The 17,960-nt window shown below is 39.0% G+C and overlaps 1 protein-coding gene across 3 annotated transcripts in view; it reads left to right on the plus strand.

The window, feature by feature from the left end:
* The first annotated feature begins 7,965 nt into the window (after window positions 1-7,965).
* Window positions 7,966-17,960, plus strand: part of bcas3 (BCAS3 microtubule associated cell migration factor) — a 310,652-nt gene continuing 300,657 nt past the window's right edge. For all 3 annotated transcript variants that reach the window (XM_044031520.1, XM_044031522.1, XM_044031523.1), the window contains exons 1-5: window positions 7,966-8,049; window positions 9,701-9,793; window positions 10,023-10,077; window positions 10,466-10,541; window positions 10,976-11,082. In XM_044031520.1, coding sequence (XP_043887455.1) covers window positions 9,723-9,793; window positions 10,023-10,077; window positions 10,466-10,541; window positions 10,976-11,082 — 309 coding nt within the window. In that variant the 5' untranslated portion in view covers window positions 7,966-8,049; window positions 9,701-9,722. The remainder of the gene's footprint in view (window positions 8,050-9,700; window positions 9,794-10,022; window positions 10,078-10,465; window positions 10,542-10,975; window positions 11,083-17,960) is intronic.

Below are 17,960 nucleotides of genomic sequence, written 5' to 3' on the forward strand. Positions count from 1 at the left end.
TAAAAATGCACCACTGCTGTGCTGTGTAATAATGATGATGAAGAACGTTGCTTCAAATACAGTGGATGAAAGATAAAGTTCTCCCTTTGTTGCTCTCGATAAAGCTTTCAAAGGCTCACATAAACTCAGTGTTACTGTGGTGGAGAGCGCTGGCATTGGTGCATGTGTGACAAACGAATACAGAGACTGATGAGGAACAAATTCCAATTTGGCTGTGAGATAGACTAACCTGAACCTCTCCTCTCCTCCATACCTAACCATCTTGATCAGAAATGACAGTTCTTGGGAGCAGGCTAGAGCCATTTCAGCACAGACATATGATAGATATGGACATGCCTCTCCAAAGATAAATACGTAATAAAATAATGAAAGCCACTTTTTTTTGTCTTTGAGATTTCCAGGACATCATCGACAATCCCATCCAACACCTGAATCTCCTCAGTCTGGATGAGAGAGGAGGAGGAGGATGTGAGGATGTCATCATTGAGAAGAAAACCTGGCCAGATGAGCTCATACCACCACTTTCACACCCATGCATGCGCGTGCATGCACACACACGCAATTACTGTACACATGCATGCACACATGAACACCAAGCCCTCACTCAGTTCCACCCTTTATTGGCCAGGGCTGGTAAATAAGGCCGGCTATGTGAGAATCTCATTACCGCAACACAAAGCAGAATTTCCTCTGAGGATTGTTGTGTGTGTGTGTGTGTGTGTGTGTGTGAGAGAGAGAGAGAGAGAGACATACAGAGTGAGACATAGCTTGTCTATGCAAAACTGAAATACAGCAAAAGTGTATATGTGCAGCTACGGCTAGTGTGTGTGTGTCTGTGTGTGTGTGTTAGGCAGGCTCAATCAACAGCAGGATGATGGGGAGAGAGAGCTAGGCAGCTGGGGCCTCCAGCCCAGGCCTTCAATTTCCCTCCCAGTCCAGCCACTGGAGTGTGTAATTACTATGGGGCCAGCCTGGGGGCTGGCATGGAAGTGCATACGCACACACACAGACACACACACACACACACCATCCCTCAGTATCCATCCTACCGCAACCACTACCAACCCCCAAGTCATACACCTCCCACTAATAGCCCCAACACACCCATGATCTCCACACTCCTACACTTGAACACTGCACACACACACACACACACACACACACACACACGCACGCACGCACGCACGCACACAGTTAAGAAACATGTCAGCCTCCCTCCCTTGGCCTGTAGTTTATCCTGATGCCCCATGTAGCCCTGGGGTGGCTGAGCATCTATGATCCGCAACTGAGAGCACACTATGAAATCCCTCTCAGCTCTCACTTCATACACATGCTGGCAAGTACCCACTTCTACAACATGACACAAAGTATAGATTTCATATTAATCACTATACTTCTTCATGTGATTTGCTGTCAAAGCAAGTCGCATTTGCTGTGCCATTAAATGTTAAATTCTTTTAGTTCTTCTCTCTATAAAGGTTCACCGAGGAGGCATTATTAACACGTGGCATTAACATGGGGTCAGGAAAAGCGCACACTTTAATGCAGGTGTGAATGCATGCTGAACGCACTTTGAGAATAATGATCGAAATTGCACAGGACACATGCTCAGGTGGCCTGTCTTGCACTGTGACCTGATCGCAGTAATGTGTGAAAGTAATCTGTACAGAGTGACCAAGTTATTAAGAGAAAAGGATGAACGTTGGCTAACCATTGACCATATGGATGTCGTCCCTGTGAGGGTCTGACACCTGTGTTCTTTTGAATGGCCATTAGGGGCTGAGTCCACAGGTCAATTTATATCCAAGTCAGTGAGAAAATGAGCCTATACTTGTCAGCTGATGTATAGATGTATGATCTCTTTTTTTTCTTTAATTGTGGTCCCATTTAGAGTCAAAACATTTAAAATCTTTAAATTTAAATTTAAAGGAAGGAATTCAATGACCAGTGGCTACTGATTTGGTAGATTGATACTTTTACCTCATTCTTCATCCTGCTGCTATCATCAGAAAGTCCACCTGCATCCTGGTTTCTATGATCAGATCCGAGAACGTACTCAGGACAGTTTGTGAGCGTTCAGACTTGGATTTAGCGTGATCTGCCCGCGACTGGATTCCTCAGGAGAGACGTTAATACCGGTTCTGAGTGGGGTCATCAAGGGTCAGACAGGTATGCTTCCTTGTATGCAAATGAGCTCCACCAAATGTCACCTTATTTGCTTGTCTGGGGGTTCCCAGGGGTTGCACCAGTCAAAAGGCAACCCACGCATTCCCAGCAAATAGACACCCTTCTCTTTCAGAGTTTGCATCAGTGTCAGTGCCTGTTTCATGAAGCTACAGTTCACATTATATGAGATTTAGGTGGTCAACCCTGTTAAATGTGGTCAGCTGCTAAAGCTCTTGGCAACCATTTCTAGTCAACCTAAGCACATGTTAACTCAGAGCAATCCTACTACACAGCAGACACTTTACCCTCAGGGCTTATGAACGCGCTGTCTGAAAATTGCATGTGCATTGGAACAATAACAATACCTTTTCAACAGTACCCTTTTATCACCATCACACCCCATATGACTGCTGTTTATAAGTTCAACAAAATTCAGCCTTTTTCATTTTTTATTTTGTTTTGCTCTTTTTAAAAGGACAACAGTAGTGTGGATGCACAGTGGCCCTCGTTGCTGGTGTGAAGCTGCAGTTACTAAATCAGTGGGTGGGATGTTTGCACTTGTTTCAGCACCCCTCGAAACAACAGACAGACTTGAGACATGTTCCTTGATATAGGCACAGTTTAATGGGACACACATTTACAACATGTGCCCGCGGTTTTTGTGCATGTGTGTGTGTTGTCTTCCTTGTCCTCCTCAGCACAGCGGGAACATAGACACACACACACACGGGCAGGCGCTGGGACAGGCAGACAATTAAACAGGTCAGCGTGGGGTAACCTCGGCCAGCCTGTGGGGGGCGGTAGACACGCAGCTGGAGGTAGCAGGACAGGCGAGAACAGCAACACCTCAGACGGACATGCACTCTGTTTCACAGGCAGACGCTGAGGGACACACGCACACACATACTGCCATGCAAGCAACTAACCAGCAGGAGAGAATGATGATTAAGAAGTTAGAGAGTGGAGGATAAGGACCACTTCAAGTCACTGACCTCAACTCTGAACCTCTGGATTACCACAAGGAGAATCTTTAATGTCTATGACCAGAAGTATAACAACATACAGTATTAACAAGAAATTAAACCTACAGTGAAAAGGAAAATAATAATATATATATGTATATAATAAATTATCTTTTTACCCTTACACATTCATTTTGCAGCTGTACAAACAAACCTTGGTGAAAGAATATCCTCAAAATATACACACTGTACACACATATATATTTATAATGCAATACAAATGCATACAACATATACATAATATGTTTCACTGCATTCCCCGTCCACTGTTTACTCTCTGCTCTTCTGTAAATCCTCTTGTTGAATGTAAAATATTCCACATATTTTCCTTTATCCTCTGCTCCACTTAGAGTGTTTTTTGTTCTGCTGCAAAGATGTTACAACAATTAAGAAAACAGGTGCCTCACAGTGTCTGAACAAACTTCAGCTATGGCTCCTCTGTGATAGAAGCAGATTAAAGCCTTTCTCTGTGTTTGCGTGGTAACTGATTGCCAAGGCAATGCTATTCTTGTTTGCTGTTGCAGCCGAGGCAGAATTACCTCGATTTTGTACAAAATAGTCAATTAAATTAACTGTGAAAGGCTATTTATTTTAACCCGGGGATACATTTTTTTTCTTTTTCTCTCCTCTCATAGATGTTCTAAGTGGGGGAAAAAGGCAGAAGAAGAGGAGGAAGAATTGGCAAGAGAACAAAGAGAGAGGATTTAGGGGAGGTTTCAGAGCTGGAGTCACACTGCCATCAGATGGACATGGGCCAAAACTGCAGGGCTATAACTGAGTGGAGATGTTGAGTTGAAACACAAGCATTGTGGTTCACTTTCTTACTGTAACTTTGTTTTTCTCTACATATATTGTCCTTGCTTCTATCTGTTTTCTTTTTTTCTTTTTCCAGTATTATGTTAACTTCTCACTTGCACTATTTCCAATTCTGGATCTGACGCAAGTGCAACCTGATGTAATGAGGACACCCGATTATGTGGCTTTCATCATTCACTGACCACATTGTCACTGGATAATAAAATGAACAGGGATTCATATCCATCGGATAATACTGTATATCCCAGGGGAGCGTTTGCCATAGTCAATAACGGTGTCTCACACATTATAGTGTATGTAATGTGCCTCATCTTCAATGTAGACAGCAAAAGTCTGCAGGAACTGCATAGGTCCTTGAAGAAGGTTTGTGATAGTTGAAGTTCCTGGTGAAAATCTGGAGTAATCACATAAAAATCAAAGGAACTGATATTTCTTTAGGGTGGCAATGGCTCAGGTGGACTTCTGATCAGAAGGTCAGAAGTTTGTTCACCTGTTCCATGTGTCGAAGTGTCGTCTTCAACACTGAATCTCAAATTGCTCTTGACATCTATGTCTGCAGCATGTGTGAATGTAATAGGAAGTATAGTGCTGCATTTACACTCATCAGCTCCAACTGATGAATTGAACTATCAGTAACATGTTTCTTTTTAAATTATTTTTAATAATGCTTTGTGGCATCTACAAGCAGTTATCAATTTTGCAGCTGATATAAATCAAAAAAGAGAAAACCCTCTTCACAGCCAAATAACATGTAGGTGCTTGTTAGAGGAACAAAGCAAAAAAGAAAATAAATTACTTTACATACTGTAGTTGTATTAATGGTATGTAATTAATCCCTGGGAATTCTATATGTATGTATATGTATATGTATATGTATATATATGTATATATATATACATATACATACAAAATGTGTATATATATACACATTTTGTGTGTGTGTACATGCATGTGTGTTTGTGTGGTAGACACAACACAATGCAGCACCAAACACATAATATGACAGGGGGCACGCACGCATGCGCATACAGGCGTCTAGTTAAATGAGGCGTGTGATACACTGTAGTGGAATGTGTATGACAGTAAGACAGAGAGAATAATTGTGACTGTGAGACAGAGCAAATGATGTGCTGGAGGGAAGTAAACAATGCCGGTTCCTGTGATAGACTGCAGAACACTTTCCATCTCATTGACTTTGAATAATTTTTCACATCACATGGAAAGTAATTACACCACAACAGCTCATGTTGAACGGTTTCTTCTTTCTATGTGTCTTTGTGTATGTGGGTGTGTTTATTTGTGAACATTTTTGTTGAGTATTTATAATGGTCACTGATGTCAAACATATTGGGGGCAGGGTCTGACCATGTGAGGTATCATTTAAGGATTCTTTTTTAAATGTGCTGCTTCTCAGTGCTGGGTAAATATTAAATAATACAATAAATACTGACCATTGTTGCATATGCTCTTGTGGATGGATAAATACATTTGATCAATTACCTGTCTCCACTGGAATAGTTTAAAATAGAATAGAATAGAATAATCACTTTATTAATCACTTTAAGAGAAATTACATGTATCTTTACACACTTCATATGAGATGTGTTTGACTCTCCACACCAGGAGACTTTGCTGAATATATCCATGAAAGATATGTATAGAAAATCTGAAAAATTAACGAGATAAGACAGTTCTCACATCAACCAAACCATTGTGTTTTTGCTTAAATGTTTCCCTGGTTGTGATACATGGGCCTCTATAAGGATGTTGAAGGCTAATTTAGTTGTTTAAGTCAGTCTGGGCCTGGACACAGACAGCTAACAATATAATTATTATAATTAGTAATATTCCAACCTTTTCCCAGTCTGCCTGGTTTACCTAGTCAAAATTATATCAGTAAATAAATAACTAAAGAAATAAATTGTTTTGTGTATTTTATTAATATTATTATTGAAATGTGCTCTTGACTTGATTTATGTTGTGAACTGGGCCATGAGGAGAGGTCATGTTAAAAAAGGTTTGCAAAAGTTTAAAAACTAAAGTTTGCCAAATTCACAGCCCTCACACTGCAGAAGTGATGATCTGTTTGGTAATTACAATCTTAAATATGGAAGATGCTTTTTTATGTAGACTAGACTATACACTTTGGGGGGTATAGCATCAGCAAGCATAATTCTGACCATGGTCAATCAATGCCTTTTGTTAGATGGAAATAGTACAACATTCATCACAATGTCATCAACTTTATCATCATGGCAAGTTCAATATCCTGTCATAACATATATTTGTTCTCTAGTTCAACCTTCAGACCTGCCTGGTGCCAAATTTCCCAAAATCCAGCTCTGTACTGAGTAATACTCAGCTACTTTGGGACATGGAACCAAAATTCAATTTGAGAAAGGGTTTGTAAATCACAGTGTTTTTCTCACCTCTTTTCAACAACTAGTCTGCTTATCATTTTTTTTTACCTACACTGCCTTGTAGATCAGATTTGTGAAACCCTCAATTTTTAAAATAAAAGGTATAGTATGCAGGACATTTAGGCATTAGTAATAAATAATTTGATAATAACCTTTCAGCATAATGTTAAATTAAGAGATTTGAGAGAGAAGTCAGTATCAGCAGTGGTGAAAATGCTGCATATAATCCCAAAATAATGTACATAACAAGTTTTTTTTAATGCTTGTTCCTGGTTCCTTGTGTAAGTTTCTGCCTCTTTGTTTTGTATTTTGATGGATGGATGGAATTCCATTGTATTCTGACCTGCAAATTCTAGTTAATTCTAGTTAGCTAATCCTCAATGATGGTCAGTAATAATATTACATGACACTTTTATCCAAAGAAACTTACAAGGGAATTAAGTACCTCCTGCCAGGGGTGGAGTTGAACTTGCAACCATGAAGTCTTTGGCACAAAGGGTACAAGTCTTAACCACTGAGCCACTCGACCCATACTTTCACATGGTGTTGTAATTCAACAACATTATCATGTTATGGCATTAATTGATTCAGTTTGGTCACAAAGCCTCAATTACTGTGATTAGTAATGTCAAAATGGCTGCTTTGCAAAACATCTTCATTTGCATCTCCATCATAGCTCCACCCACTTTCAACTCGAAGTATCTAATCAGCCATAGAAAGTGGAAACACCTGTGTGGGAATTCAAAGTCCACAGAAAGGTTTTTTGTATGTTCTGCTAAATTCATGGCTAAATTCATACCTTTTCATGGCAGACATTTTTGACAGGTGTAAATAATCAAACAAATGGTGGCAAGGTTCCATTTGATTTCCTCAGTTTCAGGATGTAAGCTGGCTCACTGGCTAACATCAAAGGAACAGTGTTATCTGTAGCACCTGTGCTTTTCCTGCTACCACAAGATTTCAGCTGTAAAATAGGCTTATTGTTGTTTTAAAAACTTAGAAGACTTCTGCTAAGACTAGACTACAAAGCAACACTGGACTTCCACATGGTGAGGTTTTGTGCTCTATCACTTGTTTTTTGTTTTAATCCTATAGCCTTGTTTACTCCCCATTATATCTACTAAAATATGTTTTTCCTTTAAAGTTGTATCTCTTCACACATGTGGCTATCTAAATGTATGCGTGGATTGCTTGGTTGGTAATTATAATTAATCAATTAATTAATAATGTCATTCATAATACTTTTGATTTCACACACATGCGCACACACACACATATATGTATATGTGTATAATATACATATATACACTGTATATATATGTGTATGTATATACATCTATATAGATATATACATATATACATATGTATGTTTATATACATTTTATATCATTTTGTTAGAGTATTTTATTTTGTAAAAGAACCTCGTTTCTATTGGTGACACAGGAAGTGGTCCCGCCCTAGCTGTTAGGTGATTGGTTTGACGGAAACGTGTCCACGTTCTGATTGGCTCATAATTACACAACACAGTTCCGCAAATCTAGTCTGTTCTGTTTGTTTTTGCAGAGAGCTCCTGAAGCCAACTGTCAAGTTGACAACTAAGGAGCCTGTCAGCGTCCAGCACCTCGGTTTGTAAACGCAGTCGCATGACACCAACATCTTACTGAAACGCGACAAACGTGTCTCCTTTTTAAAGCTTTCAAATGAGTCGTTTTTTCGCTGCAGGGGATTTACATCAGCTAACGCTAGCTAGCTCAGTTAGCTACTGGGTCCTCGTCTTCATATATAACTTTAGCATTAGCCAAAAGCTGTTTTGTGTTGAATTGTCAGTTGTTACAAACGTGAGTCCATGGATTGTTAGCGGTTCAGAATGTCATAAGCGAGGTTAAGAAAGTAAGTGTGTTAATGTGTTCTGAGAGAGAACACATTCACCTGCTCTTGAAGACGCTGTTAACTGCATGCAGTTAACACTCTCCCGTGTTATTGTTTGGTCAGTTGTTGCTTTAGCACATGGCAGAGTGCATGACACCCTTCTTCACTTAGTCAGCTGCAGCAGAGGTTAATTTTAGCAAATCACTTATGCAAATCTTCTATGATGCAGCAATGGTTTCACTGCATCTCATCTATCACACACCAGTGATGATAGTTATGGTATTTCTCTGCATATCCTTGAATGTATGTTTTCGTTTGGTTGCTATTCTTTACATTGAATTAATCCATTATAGAGTTGTCATAAGATGAGTTCTCAGTGGCAGCAGCCACAGCATATTTATGTGCTCAAAGGTCAGGGATGGAGCAACTTCATTCATTTCACCAGGATGCTCAGGATCTGTGAAAGTTGGTCCTCACTGTTGTTTCATTTGTGTGTGTTATGGACATATAGATGTCACTGGGAGACATGACACTCACTGGTACATCAGTTGGGTGCTGTCTTCTTTTACTGATAAGAGGTTGGGTGTGGTTATCTTTTTTCGTGTAGCTCTTCTCAGACTGCATGCACAGGGTGCCCAAATCTGACTAATTGTATTTATTTTTGTTGCACATATGTGACTCAGTTCTGTTATTTTCCATCTATGACACTGTAAACAGTCAAATGGCAAATCCAATTTGGGTAATACAGATAATAAACTGTAGATATCTTATTTTAGAGTGTATTTAAATGGTCTGTATTTATATAGTGCTTTTCTAGTCTTGATGACCACTCAAAGCTGCTTTACATAACAGTTTTTCCATTCACCCATCTATGTGCAGCACATTTTTCTCTCACACATCTTTCATACCCATTCACAAACTGCTGATACAGCCATCAGGAGCAAGATAGGGTTAAGTGTCTTGCCCAAGGGCACAATGGCATGTAGACAAGCAGAGCTGGGAACCCACAACCTTCCAGTTGAAATATGAGTCTCCTTTTTGCTCTCCTTTGAGTATCATTTATCAGCCATATGGCTAAGCCTCAACAGAAATATTGATTTGATTTATATCGATATTAAATGAGGCAAAAAGGCACATCTTGACAAAAAATTTTGCCATATTGCTCGGCCCAAAGTTCTACCCTCAGAAGGTTACAATTTTCAGATCTTCTTGCCTGTGTTTATTGTTGCTGATAAAAACACTTTGTTGCTGAATTGTTTGTCATACAGAGAAACAGTGGTATGACACACTACATAAGAGATTTATTTTATTTAGCTTGTTTATCAAGGCACCTCAGCCTGATTGCAACGTATGTGTTTTGTTTGCATGCTGCCACTGTCTTTAAAATGTCTTTTTGTTCATTTTCAGGATAAAATAATCGAGAGACAAAATGGCATCAGACTCTCCACGCAGACCAAGTCGCTGTGCTGGAGGAGTTTTGGTGCGAGCACAAGCTGCAACGTAAGAGGAGCAATTATTAATTCATTGACACTATGTTTTATATTTTTCCTCATTTATGTCGCTTAAGCGTGTGCATGCACCCATTATGTTGATCATTTACACTGCAGTATATTGCATAACTCATAATATTTTGGATGTTGCTATGCACAGGTTTGAGACATTTACTGTTCGAGTAATGTTGATAAATGCAGTGTGTTGAGGGATGACTTGAGCTTTTTTGGTGTCATAGGGAGCAGACCTATATGGAAAGTGTGGTGACCTTCCTGCAGGATGTCGTTCCCCAGGTATTTTATTATTTTATTATTATTGAATTCTCTCCTGTCTGTAGATGTCTGTAGAGACAGAAAAGCACAATTTTGTGAGTGACATCTGATGGCACAAAAACATATATCTTCTGTCACTATAAGTATTGTGTTAATCTGTTTATGGTATAGGTGGTCTTGAACAGTATTCTAGGGGTGAAGCTGGTCTGAGCCAATACTGAACAGTTTTATTTTCATTTTAAGCAATGCAATTAGCAAATGGCAAGGATATGATATCTGAGGTCTTTGTATGAACAGTTATACAGTACCAATTCTACTGCTTTTACTGGTATAATAAGTAGAATTACTTTGAATTCATGTGGAAGTTGTTTGTGTTTTATGCATTGTCTTTTTGTTTTTTCAACAACAGGCATATACCGGGTCTCCACTCACTGATGAGAAAGAGAAAATTATTTGGGTTCGATTTGAGAAAGCTGACATCAACGGTAAGTCTTTCACATCACTGACAACTCGACTACCCAACTTGTAAACAACCTGTGGATAGAGTTAACATTATATTTATTTATAACTCTGTTCAAGCTAGATGAACTGACACCAAGTTACACAAAAGAGCGAGTTGTACTCAGAGTTGTACTGCAACAGAAAGTGTCCTATCTCCACTGGATTGTTCAGGCTGCTAGTTTCTGGTGTTAAGTCACTGATTAAATATATACTTAACTTTCAGGAAATTATATTTTCTATGTTGAAGTGGTACTAATCATGTATTTCAATGAAATCATGGTAACCTTAAATTAAGGTATAATTTGTAATTGTAATTGTAATTTGTATTTGTATAATATGTGTGGGCCATTTGTCATTACTGTTGCATTTTTAAATACATCCTCTTAATAAATTAACTTGCCACTGTCTTTTTTCCTAGACACTGCCCGCAACCCAGAGTTTATGGAGATGCACAGTGGTACTTCAGAACCTCCTCTCTGCCTCATGATTGGCTATACTGATGGGATGCAGATCTGGAGCGTATCTGTAAGTAAAGGAAAAGGTTTAGACCCAAATCTCTCATAATTACTGTGCTATATATTAACTAACTGGTATAGCTGTCCCGAACAGCTCCTAAAAGGATGATTGACTTTTCCAAAAATGAACAGAGCTTTATCCTTTGTTCTCCTCTATAGAAAGCTGACTGGAGTTAACAGACTCGCTACTGCTGAAAATTGATTATGTGATATTGTGTAATGGAGTCATTGCTTTCTTGCTGGGTTCAAAAGCCAAACACTGTCCGACCCTGGAACGTGTCAGGACATGTCTGATGTCCTAAAATACTACTGTGGCTGAAGATAAACAGCTAACAACTGAAGAAACACAGTGTATTGTGCAGCTCCACTGTATTTTTTGACATAGACTAATCATTTTACTGCTACTGCCCTAGAAAAGAACTAAGTTAAGTTGTGTTTCATAATTCAGTGACATATCTATGCATTTCAAAAAGTCAAAAATAAGGTAATGGTTTCTTTTAGAGGTTGTGTGATATACTGACGCGTTGTAGGTTTTACATCAGTGAAAAGGTTGATCCATTACTGCCTCCATCAGTAATTTGGTCAATATTTGCTGGATAGTAGATGGATTGTCTTCCGCTTTATCCTCCACATGAGAGTCATGGGGTGAAAGGGCCAAAGGTTGGGTACACCCTGGACAGGTTGCAGATAAATTTCCCTTCTGGGACCAATAAAGTTTTCTGAATCTGAATCTGGAAATCATTCACGCTCACATTTACACCTAAGGTCAATTTTTAGTGTATCCAATTAAGCCGACATGATTTGGCATGTGTACTTTCATTACCATAACTCCCAGACCGTCTGTGATATGTAGAAAATTCAAAAACTTCCGACTGGCGATCTTTCCAGGCTGTACCCCGCCTTTCACCTTATGTCAGCAGAGATTGGCACAGCACCTTCCCACAGCCCTCATGTGGAGGATAAAGCGGCAAAAGATGGATGGATACCGGAAAGCTGAGAAATAGACTTTTGCACCCATATACTTTAAGGAATTTTAGCGGAACAACCGTCCAATCACAGACCAGATTAATCAGTGTGTCACATGTCACACTGCCAGATATTGAAAGTGGAAAGTTATCTTGGAGAAAGGGGCAGAATCATTCACTCATTGAATATTTCATGTGCACACGAGGAGAAAATGCAAACTCCTCACAGAAAGGCCCCAGTTAAACCGGGATTTGTAACATGACCTTCAGTTAGTTATACTAGGGCTGGGCAAATGTATTGCTATTTTATCTACATCATGACTTGTGATATAGATCAGATAATATATCATCTTATTGTAATAAGTTTTCTGGGAGGGCTTTTCCTGGTTGGCAATGGATTGGCAAAGGCAACCCAATTTATAGGTTATATCATACTTCCTCAGTCAACTGCTATATTTATTTGATGTATGAGGACTGGAAATAAATACAGTAGTATTAGTAGTAATACAGTAGAATTTAAGTTGCAGTGCTAGTACATTTGAAGCTCTTCTGCTTTGGTTAATACAGACCTAATACATGAATAATAATCTATGGCAGTGGTTCCCAAACTTTTTCTGTTGGGCCCCTCTTTCGAGGAAGAAATTTTCCGGGGCCCCGCAACATTTTTGCTTTAGCGATACAAATAACCTCAATATTGCTTTGTGAGAAAGCAATTTTCAAATAAAAATATTAAATGTGCAATTATAACTATAATAGCGTAATTTTTTAAACAATAAATACATTTGGATAACAAAGAATATTTTACAAATATCAATCATTTGCTGCGCAATTCATTTTTTTTGTTTTAACAATACAAATCCTGTCCCCTGCCAATGTTTTGAGACGCAACACACAGAGAGGTCTTTGGTGGCATTTTCTGGTCTTGGGTTTTGGTCGTCGTGAATTATTGTTCCGTTCGGCTGACGTTGGCTTGTTGTTAGGCGCTGCTCAGAAACTTCTCTATTATCCAAACCTTGTCACCAGTGGAGGTTTTGTTGTGGTTCGTCACTTAAATGAGTCCAGTTTACAGCGAGACCAAAAGTTCCGCCTGCTAAACTTTAGTTAGGACTTAAAAAAAAGAGTCTCCACGCCCCCCCAGGGGGACCCGCCCCCCCAGTTTGAAAAAGGCTGATCTATGGTATGGTAAGAAACGTGTGTGGATGTTCACATGGAGTTCATTAAACAAATGGTGACATTTTTTGAATCATGTATGTTCAGTGAGGGGCATCCCGTCTGAAGGTACAATTCCTTCAGCGCTTGTTGCTGTTTTAATTCATCACATTATCTTGTCCACTAGATGGCAGTGTTGACCATATTATGGATGGTATGTGACTCTTAACAGTAGCACTTATGCCCTACCTCTCTTTCATGCTGTACACAGGTCTCCACCTCTTTCTACACTTGTGTCTGAATCAAGGTGGCAGTGACAATAAGAAGGTGGATTTAAAAACTTAGAGATTAATGAGTTGTTTCCTTGCTGACATTGTCATTGGGCAGCGACTGGCAGGTTATGTAGAAGTGAAGCTGTTCTATACATTTATTTTTTCAGGTAGATAGAGCAGTTCAAACTGCTCATTGAAGTGTATTTTTCAACCACATGATCTATTTTGCAGCTGTCCTGAACCTGTTTAGCTTCATGGTTGTTGACAGGTGAACCACATTGCTGTTTGTTTGCGGTCTATATGGATTATAATGCAATGCTGATATGTTACAATAAAAGTCAGCATTACATACACAAACTGATACATATAGTCAATTTACTATTTATGATGCACACCAAGCAAAAATGCTTTCTTCATTACAGTTTTAATGTCCAGTCTTTATTTCAATGAGTTTAGAGGTGTCCTTTCAAATTAATCGTCTATGAGGGCATTTATATCAATTGTCGTTCATGGTATGTACAAATGTTTCTCTTGTTTTATTCAAATCTGTTAGTATCAGTGAGTGAAGCTGAATCTGCAGTTTCAACACAAACTGAACATCTTGGCTTTTATTGCAGGACAGTTTTAGACTGTGTCAGTTTCAGCAAAGTTTACTTAACAAACTGACACTGAGTGTAATTAGCATGTGCTGCCCTGTGTCTTTAAGTCCAGTACACGCACACACATTGACATTTAGATTTTTTAGAGAGTCAACACACTGGAATTGGAATTTTTCAAATTTCAAATGTAACGGTTTCTTCCTTGGGTCATACTCTACACCCCAGAGGAAATATTATCCAAATATGTTCTTTACTTTGTGAGTTACACTGCTCAAAGTCAGACAGACCACCCCAGACCAACGTGGCCAAAAACACAACTTCTTCACAGAGGTAATGACAGTATGAAGTAACTTCTAATGATCTGTAGGTCATTACAAAAAGGAGACTTGTTGTAGAGCAAATTAAAGTCCTGTGTAACACCACAAATTACACCAGTGGAAAGTACCACACAGCGATGCCAAGAAGAATTTGCATTACAATTTATGTTAAGTTTTAGTTGCAGGACTGCTGAACTGGATAGTGTGGATAGTCTTTTAACATCATCTACTTATGAACACTGTAAACAGAATGATGTCCATTCATATTTCTATTCTGTACATAGAATAATGTATGCTATTCCAGTTCCAGTTCACATGTAATGTTAAATGTGGCCACAAGATGGAGACCTTTTGATTATCTGGTTATACAGCAATGATGAAGGCGATTTGGGTTAACGTGACCTCTGTTATTTACAGATCAGATGTGTACCACAGAGGCTAAATTATATGTTAAATAAACCAATCAAAACAAATGTCAAAAAGTCATTTACAGACTATAGTTGCTACACAAGTGTTCTTTTTCATCAGTTTTTCAAGTTGTATTTTGAAATGCACTTTTCTATACAAAGGTTCTCATAACTGGCTTGTTAAACCTGAGAACTGCCACATTTTAGTTTGGGTGATACAGAATTTCTCATTTTGCAAGTCCATGTCTTTTAAGTCAGTCAGTTTTGGAAAATCATTAGACGATTTCGTCTACTCCATGACTTAACAAATTACCCACAACGCTGTGAAGCCTTCGCTCACCGAGTATCACCTTTCATGAAGGGGCTGTCACTGAAACATGCAAACTTCACATACATCCTGTGAGATCTAAACATGCCGAAGTCCTTAATCAGTCTCTTTGTAAACATCCCAGGGCTGTGGGTAAAGCAACACACTCTTTGACGTTAGCCGTGAACACACATTGGCTACTGTGATTTGGCAACTTGAAGTTTGAAGATTTTCTCTTGCAGTTATTATGGTCGAGCAGAGGATTACAGCTGTTTTGACCACACTACACACACCCAGTAAAATATACTGTGAGGTTGCTGTGCATTTCAGCAGGAGTGATTCACACTCGCTCCAGTCACCCTGGTCTCTTATCACATGCTGTCCTTCCCCATTGTTTTCTTTCAGTTTTTAAAGTTTACAGTAGGATTCTGGGCTGTGTTTTTTTTCACACGGTTTTAAGTAAGCACTGGATGTGCTTCGCTTTCTGGCTCTTGAGTGGCTGTGAAGTGTTTGTGACAGTTGCTAAGCCGACACCCTCTGTAATGGCCCAGCAGAGTCTGAACACACTCGTGTACACACGCTTTAACACACTGGTGAGGTGGGGACGTCTGACTGGTCATATGGATGCTGACAGAGGTGTTTAGGCGATGAAGATCACTGTCGCCTCATGCTGGAGAGGTGTCATGCGCCACCGCCTGATAAGAGGCAGACTGTCAGGGACTAATTGTCTGTCTGCATACGTGTTGAGATGAAATGACCGGCTGGGTAGACAGATGTCTGCGGCGAGTGTCAGTGTTAATGCATGTGCTGGAGACAAAAATATTTTTAAGTCCGTAATCCAGGTTTAGGCCTGAGAGGTCTCTGTATGTGGTATGAAATAAAAATGAAACATTCTCCTTAATACAGACACTGAAGTTATTAAAAATGAATGTCTGTGGATGTCATTTATAACAGTGACAAAGCTTCCTTTTTCTGCTAATGTGTATTTGTGGTTTTTATTTCAGCAAAATGCTTTCTGCTGAAAATAGTTGTCTGTAGAGGATTTATACAGTCCAAGAAAGTTCTGTGTTGGTTTTAATCTACTCCAGTTGGGAAATGTGTAGTAGCTATTGTCTGGCGACGTAGTACCAAATATATACTTAATTCTGACGAGCTGACACAAAAGGTGATTCAATTTCAGATGCTTCTAGGTCTGTACAATATTGTAAAGACTTTGTATGATATAGTAGTTGTGATATACTGTTTCTTGAGTGATACAGAATTATTGGAGTAGAATTAGTGGGGGGGTGTATTGTCTGGACAGAAAAGAACAATAATGATGAAAATAAGCTTCTTTAACATTAGCAGAGCCCTAAAATATGTACAAAATGTGTCCTCCACTGCTAGTGGCTGCTAGTGCCAATCCCAGTTGACATAGATTGCCAGTCCATCACATAGAGATAAACCCTCTCACAGTCAATGTAGAGTGTCTAGTTAACCCTTGCATGATTTTGGACTGTGGAAGGAAACTGGAGAAAGCCCAAACACATGCAGTGCGGCCGTTCTCCAAAACGTGTTGTGAACCCAGGTCTTTTTGATGAAAAGCAACAGTGCTGTAATATTTTCAGCAAATCTTCTATGTCAGTTGCAGGTGCAATTGAATGACAGTCACATATGTTCTTCATCTGTAGTTTGCTTGTCACAAACTCATGTAACAAAGAGAAGATCTTAATCTGGAGTTCAATACATACATTATGGTTCATCACTTATTTTATAGAACAGACATGCAAGTTAGTTTGCATGTTTTGTTTAAACAAGGCAGGTATTTGTTGCAATTGACCTTAACATTACCCATGATGTGACTATTGCACATATGGACATTGCAGGGGCCATACTTGTATGATAAATTCTACCACCGGAATAGATAGAATCATTCTATATTAAAGTGTATTAAATGCACAATTTTCAGTCAACCGATCATCATATACCAATAAACTGCAATAAAATGCATCAAAACAAATGCATCAGCCCAGGTATATTGAGAGTTGCAGTTTGTTATGGTCTTATTTAAGTTGCTGAAGATAAATAGTTCTTTTTTAGAATGTGATGAGGATACCACAATGATATAAGTTAATGCTTTCAAATCAAATGTACTTAGTTTTCTTAAGTCTAGTGATGGAAGGTAAATTATTTCTAGTGGTGCCTTGTACTGTGGACACCCACATCTCTCCCATACTGCTTAATCTGGTCTCTTAATGCAGTTTGTGTAAGTGATAGCATTGGTGTTTGTGTACAACAGTGTAAACATCTGATAATCCCACAGAGATCGTGAGATTTAATTCATTTATAAACAATTGCTGGAAATGATGACGGTGATGAAGATGTGTTTTATCTATGATAACATAACTATGAGCCTGACTTTGGTGCAGTATGGAGAGAGGCTTATATGTGACACTTTTTCAGTTTTTTCAGATGGAAAAGGCTCTCTGTGAGCAATATTCTTGGCATAGATTTTATGAGGTGGCAGTACATCATACAGCCATGCTGCAAAAACAACCTGGACTATCCCATTAAATAGTTGAGTTCATTTCTGAATGCCTTACCTCACAGTGAGTACGCAATTTCTGCGTCAGTCCAAGCTTGTGCACTGAATTTTAATATTGTGTGTTGGCACCTGTTGGTCTATGATCCCTAAAGCACCTGCTCCTTCCAAACCTCCCAATATGTCTAGCACTGTGTTAGTGGGCGTACTGACTTGTGAATATGGCCCAGATATCAGTTCACAGCTTATGGCATTACATTTGAGAGATTAAAACAGAAGAGCAGACATTGTGATTTCACAAAAGCCTCAAAGCCACAAATGAAATGAATATAATGAATAACTATGCAGGAA

This window comes from Solea senegalensis, linkage group LG8 (genome assembly GCF_019176455.1).
Source record: "Solea senegalensis isolate Sse05_10M linkage group LG8, IFAPA_SoseM_1, whole genome shotgun sequence".
In the NCBI taxonomy this organism is placed as follows: Eukaryota; Metazoa; Chordata; class Actinopteri; order Pleuronectiformes; family Soleidae; genus Solea; species Solea senegalensis.